At 37.4% G+C, this 23,332-nt stretch overlaps 1 protein-coding gene across 4 annotated transcripts in view; it reads right to left on the minus strand.

Moving 5' to 3' along the window:
* The window catches only part of LOC149227922 (NAD(P)-binding Rossmann-fold superfamily protein), a 380,332-nt gene that overhangs the window by 286,722 nt on the left and 70,278 nt on the right, over window positions 1–23,332 (minus strand). For all 4 annotated transcript variants that reach the window (XM_089377984.1, XM_089377986.1, XM_089377985.1 and 1 more), the window contains exon 2: window positions 20,083–20,235. In XM_089377984.1, the coding sequence (XP_089234110.1) occupies window positions 20,083–20,235 (153 nt within the window). The remainder of the gene's footprint in view (window positions 1–20,082; window positions 20,236–23,332) is intronic.

A 23,332-nucleotide genomic window follows, 5' to 3' on the forward strand; every position in this document is an offset into this window, starting at 1 on the left:
TTTTAGCAGTATGCAGTGATAAGAATAACATAAAAATTTACTTACAACGTTATAGAGTATATCCAACCAGCATTTTGTTTACAAGACAAAGCTCCAAGACAAGATAAATAGCCCAAATCCATACGTCAAAATTCATCCATCTCCAAAAAATATCCTCCAAGGAAAAAATGTGAAGTTCTCTATATTAGAGAGATCCCAAGTCAAGTGATGATACAAATGAATGTATCTAACATCAATATATAGCCTCCTAAGGAGTTCGAATTAGCCTATGGGCCTACATTAGCCCCTAATGATAAAATAATGTGCAAATAAAACCCCTATTGGTGACAAGCCCACCAAACTAGCTCACAAGTGTAAAATAAGCCTTACAAGGGGCCAAATAATAATATGTACATGTCGTAAGGCCCTCCAAACGCATAATAATATCCAGAAGTTCCATATTGAGGAATAAATTCCTCGGAATATGATGGAGAAGGGGGTGGCCCCTTGTTCTCCAAGTAGTAGACATGTGGTGCTCCTAGTGGGTCTAAGGGCACATAAATGACCCCATGGGTCTCCATATGAATCGGAGATGCCTGTAGATCCTCTGCAAGGGTCCAAGTGGTGGAATGAATGCTACCATGACATCGTACAAGTCCTGGGACACCTGCCAAGAGTGTGGGGCTCCTGTGGGGGCCTGTTGGGCATAATGTACCAAGCATATCACCATCATCCCAAAAGTGGATCGCTAGTAGTCTCTGAGCATCCATGAAGATCCGTGGAGTGTTGTCTGCTACTGTGGAGGCCCATGGCTCTCTATGCACACCCTACATGTGCCAATGTAGACCTCTGGGGGTTAGGATCCCATATAGGGAGACCAAACCCAAATGGAAACCACTTGTAATCTTGCATAAGATCCAATGCGTCCGCTAAGCTTCCAGTCCAACCAGTCATTAAAATAAACCAGTAAATGAGCTTACAAATCATGGAAAAAAAGTGGTCACTTCATAATGGCATGCCCTTCCGTAGTGGGCTTTGGCATGTGCTAGTGTCTCCAAGCTCCAATGGGAGTTAGCCAAGTACCCTATTAGGTGGTCTCAACCCTGAAAGGGGATAGTATGTCCAAGGTACATCCCTCTAATGGGGGTGGCAAGTGACAAATAAGTGGAATGGAATAGGGAATGAGGGGCAATCCTAGGCCACATAGCGGGGCATAAGGGTAGCTAGATAAGGGGAAGCCCATACCTGGGTATGTAATGTGTAGGAGGGAGAAATCATGGTACATGAAGTGCCCCAGCCTTGATTTTTCCACTCTTCTTTATATGCCTTTTTCCTTTTATGAATTTCTTTAATTAACTACTTGGGGCTCAAAAGACAAGAGCATGATATGTAATATATAGCAGTGATTACCCCATTTTAGGTAGGGTGTTTCATTGCCTTCCAAGGGTTGGGAGAATCATGGGTTCCTGAATGATAAAGGAGGCTCATTTAGGGCCTATGGAACCATGGTGATTGCCATGGATTAGGGTAGAGCTCATACATTGCCTTTTTCCCACATGCTGATTATTTTGTCCCAGCCATCTTTTCCATTTTGTGGTTACAACTTCCTGTTAAATGTGGACAATTATGCTTTTCACCTTTTCTTTTAATTGCTTCAACCTCTGGGGCATCATTCTAGGCCTGACCCAAGGTGAGGGCAAGGGGATAGGGAGGTTGGCCCTATGTGGACCCAAAATGGAAATGTGGACCCAGGAAAGAGAAAAGATATAGTGAGTGGAAACGGAGTAATATGTGCAGGTAAAGAGCGGGACCACGCACCCAAAGTCAGGGTTTCCCAAGTAGTACCACCCTAGAATCAAATGGTCAATAAAGGAGATCCCACACAACTAAGGTCCAAGGGTAGCAACCAAAAGAGATCAAAGGGACAAGAGCACAAACTAAGCCCACTCTTTCCGCCAAATCCCCCCATTAATCCATACCCAGAAGTATCCATGATAAGTAAACCCAATACTCAATTACCAAATGACAAGACATACCTTTAGATTCGGGAGGCCCACCTTCAAACATGCAATCAATACAGGCGGGTGAGGGACCACATGGTTGGCTCAAGTGGCAAAGAAATGGCACAACAAGTTAGTGGGAGGCCCTAAGGGCTTGCAGGCTATCGGTTGTGGCTCATCATGGAGAAAAAATTTTCCTAGGGATATCACCCACAAAGTGGTGGGTAACAAAGCCTATGCCCAATTCGTTCCCCTTTAACTCAGCCATCTGACCAAAGAGACCTCAACATCATCAGCCCCATTGTCCAATCTCTCTCTTTGGATAGGTTCTTGTGTTGGGTTCTCCACCTTCCCAGTCTTGTGAAAACTCACTTAGTGTCTTAAATCATTGTATCTTCATCACAGTTTTATACATACATGTAGATTTCTTTCTTTGTATTATTTTTTACATTTTCTAGGAATTGCGTTGGCACTCCCACATTTTATTCATAATGTGTAATATCCCCAATTTTTGTTTCTCTTATGGTGCAATTAGGGTGGATTTTCAGGGTTTGTGTCAGCGAGGTCACAAGAGCGAAATTACGTCATCGATGGGCCCGAAGGGTTTTGGAAGAGTTTTATGGTGTCCGACAGGGCTCGCTTGTTATCTTTCATCATCAGGGTCAGTTCTGCACAGTTCGTTCTTGGTTTCATTGCATTCTGTTGATTCCCGTAAAATGAGGTTATTATCAAACATATTTTAATTAAATACACTAAATGTGTTGTTTGGAGAGGATTATTTAGAGAAACCATTGTTTTACAACCAGGCCAAGTTGACTCGGAAACGGCCTGGTCAAACCGAGCCGATAAAAAAAATTACGACCAGGCCAAGTAACCGGCTAGGTTGGCCGAGTCAACTATGACTCGGCCTAGTCATCCAATGACCAGGCCGAGTCATAGTTGACTCGGTCAACCAGGCCGAGTACATATTGACCAGGCCTAGTCATTGGAAAACGGCTGGGCAGCGTAAAAAATAAATTTTATTCACTTTTTTTTGGATTTGTGGTGTGAAATGAATCTGTTTGGATGTCTGTAATTTTATTATGAAGTACACAATGCATAAAGTATGCCATGAACCATTGCAAAACTATTTGTAATCAAGTTAATAAGAAGGCGCCTTGCTTATAAAAGGTAACCTCTCCCTCGTAATAGAATGGTGATATTCTTTTCAAAATCTTGCTGTTTATCTCTCTGATGTTTTCATTATGTCAGGTATGACTAATTTTTTTCAGATCTGCAAGTAGATCAAAGATCCTCTTCATACTTTCGAATCCAAAAGTCCAAGTAACTGTAAGATATGTGAGGCTGTTTTCCCTGCAATACACTGATAACATCTCCAAAGGCAGAAAGTGACAAGTTTATAGCTTTTGCTTGTTCCATAGTTTGGCCACTAGCCTGTGTCTTAAGAATTTGTTCGCTTCCACCTAAATTAACCATCCACAACTTACCTGTTATGGCGTATGTCTCATCAACTCTCAAACCCCTAGTGACAATCCTGATCAAGCTGAAAAGAGGAACAGCTTTCTTCAGGAAAAGCTTTCTAATATGCATTTTCTGAAAAACCAAATTTCCCAGTAAGCAAAATTATGCTGAAAGGTGTATTAACACATCTAACCTTTAGTGTTGTATCTAGATGTCTACCTGTAATACATATCTTCTTGCTTACAGAGACAAAAGGATGTCATGAATCCACTGGACTTGAGGTTTTTCATTCTTTAAGATTTTGCTGAGGACCTCAATCAGGAAAAAACAGAGCACAAAATTTAGTAAACCCCACTGCCACAGTGCAACTCTCACCTATGTGACCTGCTTGAAGCCTCATTGACATTGGTCCACACAGTAGATCTTGTCCATCTGCCAATAAGGTACCATAGAAATGCTTGTTTGAAATCCATCGCTACAGCTTCAATCAGATTTTTAATCTCCATACCACTTGGTGCATCCATTTGAATTAAAAGGCTATACCAATATTAGAAATTTCTTCAATCTATTCAAATCTTTAAATCAAGCTCTGTGAGAGAATAGAAGCACATTTCAAAATCTTGATTTGAGAGGCAAATCAATCCCAACACTTAAATAACCAAAATTTTCCTTATGCAGAATATAAAATGGCATTATGTAATTACTACCACAATCCAGAATTACTATTGCAGCACCGCAAACATATTAATAAATCCATTTAGAAACATGGAAGACCTGGTAAAAACAAGCAAAATTTGTAAATATGAAGAGCATTTTAACACAGAAGAATTAAATAGAAACACATATCTATATATGTTTAGTTTTCAAGGTTAAAATGTGTATACTATAATCTAGAACCTGAATTAAAAGTGTTCGAACCAAAGTGTAAATACATAAGACCCTCCGGTATAAACCCCCCTAGTCAAGTTAAAAAGTTTGATCATATGTTGTCTTCCATCTATATTATAATGCTATGTGTTTGGAAACATGAATGAAAATCTTTAAAATTATGTTTAAAATATTTAAAATTATGTTTTTTTATAAAAAAAATAAATATTTAATGTATTTTTTACAACGACCGAGTCATTGAAATCGACTAGGCCGAGTCATTACCGAATCCTGGTCGGAGTCGGAGTCGATCCTCGGCCTGGTCGGAGTCCTGGTCCTGGTTGTAAAACACTGAGAGAAACACCATAGTGTAATAGCTCATTGGAACCAGGATGAAGAGATCTACAAGATGGGATTATGAAAAATGACTTTTAGTGACCGGAGGAATCATAAAGGCAGATTAATCATTTTTCGAGATTAAAAGTGACTTAAATACAATGAAATAAAAAGTCACTTAAATAAAATAAAAGGGAGAAGCTTCTAGAATGAAAATAAAATAATAAAATTAAAGTGCTTCTAGAAGGTTGAAGAGAGATCCATTAAATCTTTAAAAGAGGGGAAAAACAAGTCATTTGGGATATCTTGGATTTGGAATATTTTCTCTTGGGAAGTTTGAGAACTTGATTTTTAGGTTCAAAGAGCCCTAGAACAAAAAACCTTGGGTTTCTTGGTGTGTTGGACAAATCCCCAACTCATTATTCTAGAGATTTCATTCAGAAATCTCATAGGGCTTCATCAGCGTCAATTGGTGAGCATATTGGGGACAAATCTATGGGTAGGAAGTGGGGATCACCCAGATCTCTAATTTGGGTTTTATTTCCAATGGTTTGATGAAAGGTCAGGAGCTACTCAAGAGGAACTATTATTAGCCATTCAAATATTTGTTGGAGTTTGTAACAAGTTCTCAAAACCCTATTTAAATAATAAGGCTAAATTTTGTTGAGTTTTCTGTCATTTCTCATGTGTACTTTTGAGTTGCAGCATTTATTGGTTTTGTATCTACAATTTCATTTGTGCCAGTATTTCTTGTACGAAATTGTGTTATTTCCTTTTTAGAAATTTTGCGGCAAATTTACATGAAGCATTTTCCTGAAAATTTTAATTAAAAAATATAAAGGAATATTACAATGTTAGTAGAGATGTGCATCCTGCCAAACTGAGGGTTTTTATTGCAAATCAATTTCAAGGGGAACTGAAACCCTCTCTAGGACAAGTTCATTTTTTTGGCAAGGGTTTTAATTGTAGACTTTCTATTGGGTTTCATACTACAAGTTTGTAGGAATTCGAATCATTGTGGTTCTTTTGGAGGCTAAATTTACCCCATCCTATGGACTGAATTTACGTTGGAAAAGCAACTGCGGCACCAAATTTCTTTGATTTTTATTGAGGCTGAGTTCGTGGAAGTATCAGGGGCCGAGTTCGTGGGCTGCATTTGTTAAATTTTGCTAGGGCCAAGTACAATCTACTCGACTAGGCCAAAATTATTAATTCCCATAGAGTCGAAACTATTATGCATGCTGACCCGAATCAATTAAAGGCAAGGGACCAAATCTCGTTGGTTCGCGGGAGCAAAGGCCATCCATTTTGTTGACTATAAATTCCACAAATTATTAGGGCCGAATTTGGGCCTTTGCAAGAGCCGCATCTATTAAATTTTTTGAGGCCGAATCACTAGTTCATAGAGGTTGATGTTGTTAATATTCAAGGGTCGAATTGAATCCAGTAAGGGGGTCAATTTAAAGTTGATACAATAGTCTCAGAGGGGCCATGCTGCTATCAACCTAGAGGATGAATTTATCACATAGTTGGGTCGAAATTCATGGACATTTACTAGGGTCGTGCATTGTGACAGGGGCCATATCTTTCAAACTGCACGGTTGAGTTACCCAGCAATTCGAGCAAGAGAACAGGGCCGCCATTTTTTAGTGGAGGAGGTCGATTTTAATCTGTGCAAGCAGGTTATTCGAGAAAGTGGAAAGGGCCACAGCATTATATATCAAGTGGCTACAAATTTTGCACGAGCAGGGACCAAATTCTTTATCATTCTCAAGGGGTCGCATGCACTAAGAATTGCCATCTCCAGTTGTAATTGGGGATCAAAATACTAAGGGAAAGAGGGCCAAATTATATTAAAGAAGGAAAGGACAAATTTTCCTCAGTTGAGTGAAGGTCGAGCTGTTGATTAGAGAGGTCAAAATTCAATTATTTTTAGGGACGAAATTATTTTCTTACAAGGGCTAAGTCTAAAGGTTTTATTGAGGGCAATCTCATCATATTTGTGGGTCGAATTTATCAGTTGGCAAGGGGGCGACTCTGTGGTTTCTCAAGGGATAAATCTGTTAAATTTCCATGAAACTCTACAACTACTTAGATGAATAACTACAAATAAGGCAACCAAATACTGAAACCAAATTTACTTTCACTAAGATACAAAGTTTCTTAACAACTTATAAGCAGCAAAATAAAACACCAGAGATAAAAATACATGCACACAAATCGACACACTTGTTTTCTCAAGAAACCCAACAATGAAAATATGCTTCCTTTGTTGTGGTATTTTATTGATTGTTCTTGAGCAACTGATCTATTACAAAGAAATTTGTCTCTGAGAAAGTGTTTTGCTTCTTCTCACTAATCTCAACTAATACAATTGATCTCTGCCTGCCTTGATTACTGCTTGATCTCAGCCCTCTCACATGCAATTTTTCCCCTGTTGAAGCCTTGACTTGCCTTTGCAAATCCCTTGATCCTGCTCCTTCCTTGGGCACTAGAGCCCATATTTCCTTGCACACCAGGAGCTCCCATTCTCTAGCGAACAAGTCCCTATGTCCTAGCACACTTGTGGGTCATATTCTCTTGCACAAATCTCCATATGTCTCCTATTTCTTAGCGCAATTGTGGTTCCTATTTCTTAGGACACAAGCTTCCTCAAATCTGCGCACAATCAATCTCCTAAATCCTTGCACACGTGAGATCTCCTAATTTTTAGGACACAAGCTCTATGTGCTCTCCACAATCATGGATGATCTTACAAACTCGTGAACTGTCTTGTCTCACAAACCTTGTGTGCAAAACTTATCAATTGTTGTGGCTTCATCCTCCTCTTTATAGACCATCGAACATGCGAGGCCCAGTTATATTTTAGAAGTTGAGTTCTAATTGAGAGCTAACTAAGATTTCTTCTCGTCTTTTCTCCAATCAACACTGGAGTTCTTAACCCATTCTCTCTCCAATCAACACTTGAGACTAACTCATTGTAACTGAACTTGTAACTAGCACCTCGTTCTGTAGTCAAATTGATGAGGACTCCACTTAATTGAAGCTCCAAATCCAACCATGCCATCTTGATGATTATTCCAGTAAGTTGGAAATAACTCATCCTAATTGAAGTCTAACTCATGAGCTCGCCCTCATACTGAGAGAAAGACAAATCGAGGTCTTCACTGGCTAAGGCACAAGCCAAAAGACCTTACTACATTTTCAACAAAATTTGGGGTTGTTACTGAGGTCGAGCTCATCATAGTTGTTGGGTTGAATGGCCATATCCTGAAGCAGATCAAGAGTTGAATCACCAGACGATTTGATGTTGAATTTCATGAGAACAAATTACTATCAGTTGGTGATCATATTATCCAACAGTTCTAGGGTTTACCCACCAAGTGCCATCTTAAAATTTTAATTGCCAGAATTGCAGAATTTCTATTCCAGGGTTTGCATTTTTATCTGATTGTTGGTGAATTCCATTATGCAAATTTTGTGGTGATTTTGGAGTAAAACTAATACCCTAAATTTATGAGTCAAAACCCTACATTTTTAGCAAATAATGAAAGGGGATTTTTGAAACAAACCCTTAAATTGGGAGGACTTTTTAATGGTTGTTAGCATAAGAGGAATTTGAAAATTTGCAAATTTATTGGCTCATGGAGGATAGATGGAAATAAGCTTTAGAAGGCCTCACGAATGCCATAAATAACTTAGAGAGAAGACAACATCAGTTCAATATATTAGTGGGTTCTTTTAACTACAGTGATTTTATAGACAGAGAAAAAGGTTGAACAACAGACCCTTCTCAAGAGGAGTCCATGCTATTCTACAGTTGGAGCACCCGAAAGATATGAAGAAAGATCAAGAAATAGGAAATCTACTCTTTGCAATTCGATCAGACTTGAATATCATGAGGGTATCAGTGGATGCCATTCTTAAATTGGAGGAAATAAACTCACATCTTTCTAAGGTGAACCAATCAAATTGGAAGAGTTTAAATTGGGCCCTAAAACCATCAATGCTTGCCTTGATACAGCACAAGTTCTTGGAGCACCATTGTGAAGGAGTAGTTGCCTCCTGCCTTAGTGAAATCATAAGATTAACTTCACCTGTACCTCCTTACAATGATGACATTATGAGGAAATTTTTCCAGTTGATAGTAGAAAGCTTTCAGGTGTTACATAACACCGAGGGTCCTACCCTGGGAAAGAGACCCAAGACTTTAGAAGTCATGGCCAAAGTTATTGGTGACCATGATGCCACTTGCAAGCCCCTGCAATCCAACTTGTTGGCCATTTGGAGATGGGAACTGTTAAAAATCTAAAAGTTCTATGCGGAAACTTAAAAATTTTTTGCAGAAACTTGAAAGATCTATCCAGAAAACTGAATGTACTTTGCAAAAAACTGAATGTTCTATGTTGGGACTTGAAAGTACTTTACAGAAAAATAAATGTTCTTTGTTGTTACAATTACTTAGAAGGCATATTTCTTCTTCAAAACTTTTCAAATCAGCAATTGTAGATAGAACATAAACATAAGAATCATATGAAGACAACTAAGCACAAATATGAGACACTGAGATTTAGGTCCAATGACCAAGGGAAAACCCAAATGATTCTTCTTCTATTAGATCTATTAAATTGTTTAGCAGGAAACAAAGATAGAGAGAGAGAATGAGAATGAATAAAGTCATCAATGTTTGATCAACTTGCAGTTGAAGTGCTCTTTCTCTTTGCTTGAAGATCTCCTTTTTCTCTTGATCAAATCTTGTCTTTCACACTTGTTCTAGCTCTTCCCTTGCTCTTGCTTTTCACTTGCTCTCACACTTCTCTTGCACAAACTCAACACTTTCTCTCCTTCTTCACAATGAACATGCTACTCTCAACTCTCACTTGCTCTTGCTTAAATAGATCAGAAATTAGAGGAGTTACGAATGAATTCATGCCTTGACCCAACAATAGGAGAATTGAATTCCATGAGGGAGGAGTTACTTGAGGAGAAGTGTAACTCATATCAAGAATAGAGAGAGAAGTACACTTGTCTTGAGGAGTTACAATTCGAATTTAAGGAGAGAGAGAGTTACACTTAGACATGAGAGAATATTTGGTGAGAGTTATAAATTAAATTAAATGAGGGAGTTACAAGTGCATTTAATGAGTTACACTTTTGCCATACATTGAATTAATGTGAGAGAGTTACATCCTCTTAACTGTGGAGTTACTATTTTATTCTGAGAGAGAGGTTCGATTTGCCAAGTAAGAGATTCTCAATTTAATTACTTATTCCATGAGATTATTAAGAATTCATTTTTTTATTTAATCCATTAAAGGTGAATGACTTTATACTATTTTATAAATAATAGTATCATAATAATAATACTAATAAGGACAAAATATTAATTCTTGACATGTATAATCATGATTGATTTGATTTTAAAGTGGAGTCCATATGTCGAGATCATCCTTGATCATTTAGACATGACTTTTCAATTTTGGAAAGTCACTTCCAAATTGAGATGTGACTTACTATTTTTGGAAATCCATATTAGAATTATCAGAAATTAAATTTTATTATAGGTGGTTCAAGCAAAACTGAAATATATGATTTCTTCTAGGAGAAATTCATCCCTGAGCTGCCAAATTTTAACACTCTCTTTCAACTAAGGAGGAATTTATTTCTGCATCAAAGATCTTTGCTTCCTTTGATCTCTTTCAATCATCTCAATGCAACTATGCTCTGCAACATATGTAACAATCAAGTCACAATCTAAAGAAAAATCATTCACTTGACACAAATTTTGGAATGGAAATGATGATCACATGTCACATAGACAAGGATTACACTCAACCAATTTTCATCTCAAAAATTAAGTGATAAAACATAGGCATCACATAGACAAGACTCAAACAAGTCACACAGACAAGAATCAAACACAACCAAGTTTCTTTAAACATCAAGTGGTGGAACACCTACATCCTAGACAAGTCTCACTACACCTATTGGCCAAATAGGTGGCTCTTCCCATGTCCCAGACTGTGGGTCAGATGCATACAAAGGCCTACTCTTGTGGCACACACTACGCAAGAGGTCCCTCATCCTCAGGAGCTTTCTGTCCTCATTCCCTAATCCTATGAGCTCTAACAGGGGAGAAAGGCAGATCAATGTTCTCGATAGACTGTGACCGCTTCCCGGAAGGATCATGTCCATAAGTCCAAGCTGCTCTCTAAAAACCAAGAACTTTCCTTTCAGTAAAGGCTTGGTAAGAATGTTAGCTATCTGATCATCAATGGAGATGTGATGAACCTCACTGCTCTTCTCTGCACCATATTTCAGATATAGTTATACTTGATCTCAATATGCTTGGATTTGTCATGAAATACAAGATTTTCTACAAGACGAATCCCACTCTTATTGTCACAATATATAATTGTTGTGTCTGGAACATGCTCAAATAGTTCCCCAAAAAGGTTTCTCTCAACTTAATTGCCTCATAGCTAGCCATGCTAGCAGCAATGTACTTGGCTTCAGTTGTACTCAGTGCAACAGACTTTTGCTTTCTGCGCATCCAAGAGATCATGGAAGATCCCAAGTTAAACCAACACCCAGAAGTGCTCTTTCTATCAACAGAGTTACCAACCTAATAAACATCAGTATATCCATTAATTCTTACATTTTTAGAAATGTATTTCAATCTGTAGATTGCTAGTTCCATGCAAGTATCTGAGTACATTTTTTGTAGCAATCTAGTGGGCATGGAAGGGATTAATCATATGTTGACTTAAAGTGTTTACAAAAAATCATATGTTAGGCCTAGTGTTTACCGAAAACATCAAAGCACCAATGAGTTGTCTATACTCCGTGGTATTTGTCAAATTAGGTCCTACAGCTTTTCCACATAATTTCTTAAAGTTCATTTCCATAGGAGTATGCATGGACTTACATTCTACCATAGCAAATCTTTTAAGAAGCTTAACAACTTATTTTCCCTGAGAAAGGTAAATTTCACCAGGTCTTTTCCAGACCTCTAGACACAAAAAGTAATGCATCAAACCAAGGTCTTTCATTTCACATTCAAAAGTTAACTCCCTCTTACATTGGAGGATAAGAGGTTCTCCTCTTGTCAAGAATAAATCATCAACATACAATACCAAAATCAAAGGTATGCCTTGGACAGTCTTAAAGTAGGGGTTTGGGTCTGCACTGCTTTTGGTGAAACCTTCATCAGGTAGCTATCAATGCGAGCATACCAAGCTCTTGGAGCTTGCTTCAGCCCATATAAGGTTATTTTCAATCTGCATACATGATTTTCCCTATCATGCTCTTCAAATCCTTGTAGTTGTTCCACAGATACCTCTTCCTTCAAGAAGCCATGCAAGAAAGCAATTTTCACTCCATTTGGTGAAGAGTCCATCCCTAGCTAACAACTAAGGCAACAACAGATTGAATAGTAGTATGTCGAGCTACAAGAGCAAAACTCTCATCATAACTTATTCCCTCTTTCTGAGAGAAACCTCTAGCTACAAATCTAGCCTTATATTTTTCAATACTACCATCTGCACCATGTTTAATCTTAAACAACCATTTGGAAGTGACAATAGAATTTACCTTGAAGTCTAGGAATCACTTCTCATACATCATTTTGGATGATGGACTCATACTCTTTAGTCGTGGCATCTTTCCAGACTTGTTCTTTTGCATCTTCTTCAAAGACGCAAGGTTCTACCTGAATGATGTAGCTCATGGCAACAACGTACCCTTGAAACTGACTTGGCTTCTTACTTTTCCTAAACGTTCCTTTTGGGGCAGCATGTTGTTCAGTATCTTGTAAGGTATCTCGCATCCACAATGGTCTCTTTTTGGTAGGAGGATCATGTGGTGGAGGATCTAGAGGATCCATGGAACCCATGGGATTATCACTATGTTGCACGAAACTTCTAGAAACCCAGCATTTCAGGTTGTACCCGTATCCGAAACTCCGAAACTTGGCCGAAACTCAGTCGAAACTCAACCATCATGTAATCATCTATGAGAGTTAATATAGACTTGTTTTTCCTTCTAAATTGTCATTTATGGTCTTATTCCCTTTTTTCTTGCAAGATAATGTGTTATTCACTTATTTATTTATATATACATATATGACATTTCGGTTGATGTTTCGGCTGACGTTTCCATTTTTGGGTGGTGACATTTCTAAACGTACCCGTTTCGGAAACTCTGAAACGTTTCGGCGTTTCGTGCAACTTAGGATTATCAGCAAGCTCATTCTTAGGTTCCGATTCAGACTCAGATGCATAGTCTTTTTCATTAATAGCTTGTCTTCCAACAATGGCAACAGGAGGAGAGTCTCTTGCTTTTCCAAGAGTTGCATCTTCATCAAATGTAACATCTTTGCTAAACTCTATAGTTCTTTGACAAGGTAGATAAATTCTATAAGCTTTTGAATTATCACAATAACCAAACAACGTACTTTTCTTACCTAAAGCTTCTAGTTTGTTCCTTTTCTCTTTTGGCACACGAAAGTACACAGGACAACCAAAGATTCTCAAATGACTCACCTCAGGGCTTTCACCAGTGAAAAATTCTTCAAGGGTCTTAATTTCTAAGGCTTGATGAGGAGTTCTATTTTGCACATAAACAACAGTATTTGCAACTTCTCCCCACAAAAACTTTGGTAGCTTTTGATCATGCAGCATGGCTCTAACCGCTTCCATAATAGCTTTGTTCTTCCTCTCAGCCACACCATTTTGTTGCGGATTGTATGACACGTTGGTTTCTTTCTTTATTCTGGAGTTTTTGCAAAGATCATTAAAATCATTGGAGGTGAACTCTCCCCCATTATCAGATTTGAAAGCTATGATCAGCTTTCTAGTTTGATTTTCAATCAGAGCCTTGAAATCTCTGAACAGGTCAAATGCTTCCCCTTTCTTTTTTTGAAAGAATATCCATGTCTTGCAAGAAAAATCATCAACAAAGATTATGAAATACAAGTATCCACCAAAAGAAGTAACAGACATAGATCCACATAAATTAAAATGTATGAGTTGAAGTACCTAACTAGTTTTTGTTCTGCTTGAAGGGAATGGTCCCTTTACATGCTTTCCACTTGCACATCCTGGGCAAACTCCTTCATGATCCATTCTGATCTCAAGCACTCCAAAAAACATCTTCCTTACATGAGGTAAGGCTTTGTAGTGTAGGTCAGTGAATATTTTGTGCCATAGATCACACTGAAGATCAGTATCATGGACGAGTGCATGAATGGGTTTACCATTGACTTTGCAAAGCCCTTCACATTTTGATCCGAGAGTGAAGGTTTCTCTCATACTTGAGTTCAAAGGTCAGGTTAGAACTTTTCCATTAATAAAAGCAACTTTCATTCCTTTATCTTCTAGAGCAAATATGGATACAAGATTCTTTTTCAAACCAGGTACATACAAAACTTCTTGCAAAAAAATAGATTTGCCATCATCTAACTGAAATGAAACTGAACCATAACCTTTAACTTGGTGATTAGAATTATCTCCAAGGATAACATTTAAATTAGTCTCCCTCTCAACTAGATTAGAAAGTGCTTCTTTGTAACCAGTGAAATTTTTGGAAGCACCACTATCAACTAACCAACTATCAAATGAATCTGCAGAAGAAGAACCAGAAAGAGCAGAAACAAGAAAATATTCTAATTGAGTTTCCTTTGCATTACCTCTATACCTTGGATTTCTTGTTTTCTTAGGATGGTCTTTTCTTTTATTTTCAGAAGTGTCTTTTCTATAATCATATTTTTTTTTTACTCTAGGTGCTCTTCTTCTTTCTCTATAGTCACGAGCAAAGTGACCATGATTTTAATAGTTAAAGTATCTAACTTTTGACATGTCTAGATTCACTTTAGAGGAATAATTTGGTTTGAAAGCAAATTTCTTTGAAAAATGATGAGAGCCTTTATTAGCTTTCTTTCTCTTGTCATAGGCTGAAAATGTAGTAGGTTCTCCTTATTCATGATGTGAAATTCTCCCTCTGGAGATCATTTTGGCCTACTCTTGAATACGCTTTCCCAATAGCTCATCAAATGTGGGAATAGTGTTAATATTGTTGATGGTGGCGATAAAAGTCTCCCAAATAGGAGAAATACCTCCAAGCGCAGTCAACACCATTTCTTTATTGGGTACAATTTCACCAACTGTTGACAGTTGATTCCTAATTTTTGTCATTCTCAGGAAGTATGCTTGAACTGTCTCTACTTTGTTCATCTTGATGTCCTTCAGTTGATCCTTCAAGGCAAAAAAAATTGATTCGAGTTACTAATTGCAAACATGTCAATTAGTTCGTTATACATTTCTTTAGTTTTCTTCAAACCGAAAACATAAGCAATGAGATGATCACTAAGAGATTCAAAGATAATTTTTCTAGCTTTGATTTCACCCTTTGTATGTTTGGATTTGATAGCAGCACTTGCATTCTCTAGTGGATCAACCACTATTTCTTCAACATACTCCAGAACTTCGTGTTCTTCAAGAGTGATATCTAGCCTTTCTTTCTATGGACCAAAGTTTGAAGCATCATTCAGCTTCTCCAATACCTTGAAGTAGGACGAAGTCATCTTGATCAAAAAAATTTAGCAACAAGTGGGGTCTCTTCAAGTGATCTCTAATCTCCTTGGACTTGTCTTCACCAAGGCTCTAATACCATGTTAAAAATCTGAAAAATTTTATGCCTAAACTTAAAAATTCTTTGAAAAAACTTGAAAGATCTATGCAGAAAATTGAATGTTCTATGTTGGGACTTGAAAGTACTTTGCAGAAAACTAAATGTTCTATGTTGTTACAATTACTTAGAATGCAAAATTTCTTTTTTTAAACTTTTCAAATCAGCAATTATAGACAGAACATAAACATAAGGATCATATGAAGATAGCCAAGCACAAATATGAGGAACTGAGATTTAGGTCCAATGACCTGGGCAAAACCCCTCAAGGGGGAAAACCCAAATGGTTCTTCTATTAGATTTCTTCAATTGTTTAGCAAAGTACAAAGAAAGAGAGAGAGAATGAGAATGAATAAAATCACCAGTGTCTGATCAAATTGCAACTAAAGTGTTCATGCTCTTTGCTTGAAGATCTCCTCTTTCTCTTGATCAAATATTGCCCTTCACACTTATTCCAGCTCTTCATTTGCTCTTGCTCATCACTTGCTCTCACACTTCTCTTGCACACACTCAACACTTGTCTCCTTTTTCACAATGAACATGCTACTCTCAACTCTCACTTGCCCTTGCTTAAATTGATGAGAAAGGAGAGGAGTTACAAAATGAGTTCATGCCTTGAGCTAACAATAGGAGAATCAAATTCCATGAGGGAGGAGTTACCTGAGGAGAAGTGTCACTCATCCCAGGAATAGAGAGAGAGGTATACTTGTCATAAGGAGTTACAATTCGAATAAGGGAGAAAAAGAGTTACACTTAGACATGAGAGAATATTTAATGAGAGTTACAGATCATATTGAGTGAAGGAGTTACAAGTGCATTTAATGAGGAGGACTTACACTTTTACCATACACCGAATTAGTGAGGGAGAGTTACATTCTCTTAAATGTGGAGTTACTATTTTATTCCAAGAGAGAGGTTCGATTTGTCAAGTAAGAGATTCTCAATTTAATTGACTTATTCCATGAGACTATTGAGAATTTGTTTTTTTATTAATCCATTAAAGGTGAATGACTTTAGACTACTTTATAAATAATAGTTTCATGATAATAATAATAATACTAGTAAGGATAAAATATTAATTCTTGACTTGTTTAATCATGACTGATTTGATTTTAAAGTGGATTCCACATGTTGAGATCATCCTTGATCATTTAGACATGAATTTCCAATTATGGAAAGTCACTTCCAAATTGAGATGTGACTTACTATTTTTGGAAATTCATATTAGAATTATCAAAAATTAAATTTTATTATAAGTGGTTCAAACAAAACTAAAAGATATGATTTCTTCTAAGAGAAATTCATTCCTAAGCTACCAAATTTTAACGGGAACAAATTGTCTCACTTGTTGCCTATGTACTAGCGAAAAGGTTGGTTGAGCAGAAGATGGAACTGTTCAAAAAGCAATTGACCAAGGAAGAATTGATGAGGATGCAAGTTACAAGAAATTCCAACCAAAGTAAGGACCACAGGAGGAAGGAGAAAAATTGTTCATCTGAAGACAAGGATGCTTCCTGTGCAAAGGTTCCAACAAGCAAGAAGAATGAATTAAGGAGGAAAAAGCTTTGCTTCAATTGCAAGGGACCTTGGGATCCTAAACACTCATGCTCGGTAAAATGGTAGATATGACATGGGTAGAACAAGAAGGAATTCCTTCTGATAATTCTAATGAGAATGAGGGTTCTTCTACTGTAGTTGAGTTCGTTTATTTTCAAGAGAATATCGTTGAAGGGCATGAGCAATCATGTGAAGATGTTGACAGCAATTCACCTATGCATCCATGTTTGATGGCTGAAAATGGTCAACATAAGGAGGAGATAAATGAAACTCCTAGTGACCAGCAAATTGTTCCCATGTGTGAAGAAGGCCAAGGAGAAGAGCACTCAGAGGTGCATGAACATGAGGAGGAGTATGATATACATAGTGTGCATTATGAATCATCTCTGGAGAATCAATTTAAGGCTTAAGTTAGAGTCATGATCGAGGGAGTTGAGCATCCATCATTGGGGCCAACCATTGATGAGGTGTAAGCACATGTAGAGGCATCCAACAGGGTTATAGGACTTCCAGATGGTAGCCACCAAGAGAAGATCGAGCATTTTAAACAGATCTTACAGTAATGAAGAAGAAGACCTAGACACTCTGAGGCACCATCTTGCAGCAGATCAATGAACTTGAGGAGCTTGGAGTTGTGTGTGCCAAGTTAGCGACCAAGTTGTCTAGCATGGAAGAATAGTTAACATCCCTAACTAGGCAGCCAAGGGAGCATATTCTGGAGTTTCAGCAAAACCCTCTTCAGAAGTACATAAACAAGGCTTGCAACACTATCATCCCACCTTTGTACATTAGAGAGAGAAAGGGGCAAAGTTTTCTAGATGGATCTTATGGGTTGACCAGGAGGAGGAGCAACATGAGTTGAGCATGGTGCAACATTGGCATAGTGGACTTGTTCCATGTACAGGTGTTCATGCATTCGATCCTTCCCACGGGATTCTATTGATGGGGCGATTCTTGGGAAGATATTCTTAGTCATGGGCATAGCACAGCAGGAGCCCTTAAACATGAGGGACACGAGATGCCTGAGTTGGCAATGGTACCCAGGTGGATCTATTGGTGGTAGGATGAGTCAGAGGTTTGTTTTGGATCCAAGTATTGAGGGATCCATTCATCATTGAATGGCACGGAGGCATGGTGTGACACAATGGTTCATATGGGATCCTGGTATTGGTGTACAGATGCCTTTACAGTTAACAGATGTGGACTGCTTGAGGGCAAGCAATCTCAGGGCGGGAGGACTTGTAAGATCCCCATTTTTTGTTTCCCTTATGGTGCGGTTAGGGTGGATTCCCAGGGTTTGTGTCAACCAGGTCACATGAGTGAGATTACATTATCGGTGGGCCCGAAGAGTTAGGAGGAGTTTTATGGGGTCCAACAAGGTTCGCTTGCTATATTTCATCATCAAGGTTAGTTTTGCACAAATTTTTCTTGGCTTCGTTATATTCCGGCGATTCTCGTAAAACGTGGTTAATATCAAGCATATTTTAATTAAATACGCCAAAGGTGTTATTTGGAGCAAATTATTTGGATAAACACCTTAGTGTAATAGCTCGTTGGAACTAGGATGGGATGATGAAAAGTGACTTTTAGTGGTCAGAGGAATCATAGAGGCAGATTAAACATTTTCCGAGATTAAAAGTGACTTAAATAAAAAGAGTCACTTAAATAAAATAAAAGGGAGAAACTTTTAGAATGAAAATAAAATAATAAAATTGAAGGTTGAAGAGAGATCCATCAAATCTTTAAAAGAGGGGAAAGCAAGTCATTTCGGATATCTTGGATTTGGGATATTTGAGAACTCGGTTTTCAGGTTCAGAGAGCTCTACGACGAAAACCCTTGGGTTTCTTGGTGTGTTGGACGAAACCCCAACTCACTATTGTGGAGATTTCATTCAGAAATCTCATAGGGCTTCATCAGCATCAGTTGGTGAACAGATCAGGAGCAGATCTGTGAGTAGGAAGTGGAGATCATCCAGATCTCTAATTTGGGCTTCATATCCAGTGGTTTAATGGAAGGTTGGGAGCTACTCGAGACGAGTTATTATCAGCCATTCAGATATTTGCTGGAGTTTGGAATAGGTTCTCAGAACCCTATTTAAATAATAAGGCTGAATTTTGTTGAGTTTGCTGCCATTTCTCGTGTGTACTTTTGAGTTGCAGCATTCCTGGGTTTTATATCTGTGATTTCATTTGTGCCGGTATTTCTTTTACAAAATTGTGCTATTTCCTTTTAAGAAATTTTGTGGCAAATTTTCCTAAAGCATTTTCCTGAAAATTTTAATTAAAAAATATAAAGGAATATTACATACTGGTTGTACACTTCAGTCCCATTGACCTACTTTTGTGGTCATTTGTCAGACATTAATAAAATTATCTTATTTTATGCAAAAATTAAAATATTTTCATTTTTCCTTGATATTAAAAAGAATGTTACAATTTCCCTCCCTCTGATATGGTATTTCTAAAACTCATACCCATTTGGGAAACCGTCCTTACTTCCCTGTTTCTGGTCACATAGGTGGAACCATTATCCTGTCTCATTTCGCAAATTTACTCTCTAGTATGGCTGCAATAAATTTTTCATTGATATGTTTCTTATAACTGTTGAACCAGTAGAGTGAAAGCAGTAAGTCTCATGTCTTGGATCTGGAAAAGGCATGAGAGCAGGACAAGCAACTCCAGCATGAAGGTTTAAAACAACAAAGTCAACTAACCAAGCAAACAATCACTGTCAGTAGTTGGAGTCCTCTGTTGATACCGTTGCATCTCTTAGATTCCAAAGATGGATGAATCATGAGAAACAAATTACATGTCAGAAACATGGAAGGATCAAGATAAGGATAAAAGCTTTTTGTCCTGTCCACAATGCAGCAGAATAGAAACAAATTATCCTTCAAAGAGCCATTCTATATCATAGCAAGATGATGCAATTGATAAGTGTCTCATGCAATGATAAACTTTACAGTTCAGGCTCGGGAATGCCTCTGTTTTTCAGCCAACTCAATGGCTTCTAGCATCATAGATTACACTATTCACAGCAGCAAACTTGGATATATTGGTTTTTGCTTATGTCACTAATCTTGGAGGCAAAATTCACTTCATCAAACATCTTTATATTATGCTACATAAATGATTGTTTAATTGCATTGATGTATCTCAAACCAGAAATTCAAAAAGCAAGATTTCCAGAACTTACACCGATGCTACTTTCATCCGTTACATCTAAGTGTATAAGAGTAAGTCGATCTGTGTGTTTCTTTTTCAGGTCTAGAAGGCCTTCAGCACAATCAGGATTTCGACAAGTTGCAATTACATGCCCTTTCCCATAATCATCCAACAATTGGCGGACCTGCCACATAAAAAATTGTACTTCAGATAATACAATAAGAGTGCAAATCCAAATTCTGAATGAGCAAATATTTTCAGCTCAGAAGAATAAGGAAACAAACATCAAATTCGTTTTAGAATTTGCAATTGAGTAATTTACCTAACATGTCGCATAAGTATGTTAAAGCCCAATAATTTTTTCGTAAAACAGAAAAGCAAGAAGAGTTGCACTTTTAAAAAAGCATAACAGCATAACTAAACATTCAGATAGATATGCATATAATCTGTTGCTCCTATTAATATTGATCATTCGAAGCACCTCTCAATCAAAGCACTAGGTGGGATACCTGAATAAAGATGAAATTGGCATAAGAAGTTTATCTTTCATATTTTGTGGTGAATGTACATTCAAAAATGATGAAGAATATCCAAAACAGAGGCTGAAGAAACCACAGAAATGATTGAGTTAAGAACCTCAGTTGGACACTGGAGCTAGGGTTTTGGAGATATGACCTGAAGATTGCGATCTCTGGGCATGCGTGGAGTGATCATACTTCCTCTTTGGCATTGAGTGTGGCCCTCATGGCCTATCAACACAATGTTCTTTTTCCCATAAGGTGGAAAATGATGGCCTCATCTGAATTATCCTTTGTCACTCACAGCAGCAATTTTGAACTAACAGTTGGCAATGGCACCTGTTGTCGCCTAAGATGTACACCTAAATTTGGGAAAAAAATTCAACCCCACAAGGTATATTCTTTAAGGCACAACACTCAGAGTAGGGGTTGTCACCTATTCCCTACTCACTATGTTTGAGCTCTCTCCTAGGCAAGCTGAGGGGGTAGACCCTAAAAATGATTTTGAAAGGAAAACTTGTTGAAAACAACAAGGAGATCTAATGCAAGGCAATTACCATTCAGTGTAATTTGATTATAGATCAATGAGCAATGTCAATATTAAAAGATGAATTCAATTAAATCAAATTGGTTTTCAACAAGAATTGAATGAGAGACCAGTGCCCTATAAACAATGCTCAAGTAAAGATATATTACTTGCAAATGGAAAACAACGTTTCAAGTCACAAGATAGGCAATTGTTGCAAGACAAGCATTAGTAAAATAAACCAAGAGATTAAAAATAACTGGAAACATGAGAAATAAGTTTCAAATACAACTTGCAAGAAAATGAAACTTGTACTTCAAGTAGAAGATGTTTAAATTATGATATGACGTTCAAAAGACAATGAGCATGAAATTGACGAGTACAAGAATATAAAGTAAAGCTTTTAAGTAAACAATTAGCCCGCAGTTCCAATTACAAATAACCAATTGAAAGAGAATGTTAGATGAAAGAATGCAAGACTATTCTATGTGTAATGCAAGAGTATTTGTTGATTTTAATTTATATGCCTAAACAAAGGGTGAATGCCTTCTCCTCAATTGTCAAAACTTGTCTTAGAACAAGGCTGTTGGAAGAAGTGTTGGGGAAGGAGGCTGTGGCCTCATTAATTATACCTACCCAGGGCTTATAGTAACCCAAGTGCCTTCGTTCCTACAAGGAACTGGGCCACAAGAGAACTGCAAGGTCACCTGTTTTAACCATTGTTAAAGGATCAAGCTTCTTAAATTGAATGGTGGAGAAGGATGTCCTAAACTTTCTATCAACCGAGCTTAAGCTTGGAGGTAAATTTTAAGGATGCAAATCTAGATCTAGAATGGAAATGCAATGCTTCAATGAGATAAGATTATGACAATATGCTTCAATAAATGAAACACAAACACACTTATAATCAAGATTTATGATGAGCACTTAAAACACAAGATTATAGTGAGATCAGTTAACAACAATAACTCAATGAAGCAAGTTAAGATTTCTCAATGAAACAATAGATGAAGAGAATGGAATTTAGATCTAGAGTTAGAACAATAACTCAAATGCCTTACTAGGGAGTGCTCTTTAAAATGTTTCTCACTTATTATATGTTCTGACAAGTAAAGCAAATGATAAACATACAATAAAGCACAAGTAGATGATGGCAAATGAGATTGCTAATTAGAATATTTAAGATACTACTTTAATCTAAACACAAAAGAGATAGAGATAAGGACTATTCAAATGTAGATTAGACCAAGTAGCAATAAAGATCACAATAGCAATTGATCTAACAGTGAAAAATGAAGCAATCCTAGTGAAGGCACTGGTAGGGAGAATGGAGGATTGGATAAGCATTTGGGACTGATATTGCTTGAGGAATGGTATCAAGGATAGGAGTAGTTTTGAGGACCGATACTCTTTGAGGATAAGGTATCCAAGATAAGAGTAGTCCTGAGGACCAATATTCTTTTAGGATAGGGTATCCAAGAGAAAAATAGTACTGTGAGGGCATACCCGGTGAACATCCAAATGGGGTATGTGCCTAGAGAGAGGCAGTGGTGGTGTCCAAATTTATGCGTCCCAGCATTGTGCTCTAATCTAGTGGAAAGATAGAGCTTGTCAGTCAAGGCCTTACTATGTTTGACAATGTTGGTTATGATGATGATTATGCTTATCAATCCGAACTCTTTTTATGAGAATATTTCAATTTGAGAATATCTTGGTATCCTATTGTGTCATTATGAATACCTCCCTAGTTAAGAGGGAGTGTTGAAAATGTAACTAGGTTCGATCTTCATAATTATCATCGTACTTGTATCAATATGTATTCCATGTAAAAGCGAAAAGAAGAAAAAAATTATTATTATTATTATTTTTTCATTAGTCAAAGCACGTTCTTCATGCTTCTAGGGTTTATTGAGTCAAAAGGAAATTTATCTTGAGTCAAAACCTCATTTGGACTATTTGTAAGAAAAGAAAAATAATTTATTTTGAGTTAAAAGAGTCAATTTGTCACCCACAAGACCAAGTCCACCCTGCCTGGACAAGTCAGCATAGAAGAGGCACCTATTCAACCTCCTGGACAGTTATAAACAGAAGACACTTCGACCTCATTTGATCAATCGTCATACTCATCGATTTTTGGGCCAAATAGAAGAAGAAAGAGAGCGAAGGCCAAGGAGAGAAGAGAAATCAAATAAGAGAGAAAAAATTGAATTTTTGCTTGTTTTTATTCACATGTGCAA

This window comes from Pinus tabuliformis, chromosome J, assembly GCF_031772625.1.
Source record: "Pinus tabuliformis cultivar Carrire ecotype Pingquan chromosome J, CPIR1, whole genome shotgun sequence".
NCBI lineage: Eukaryota > Viridiplantae > Streptophyta > Pinopsida > Pinales > Pinaceae > Pinus > Pinus tabuliformis.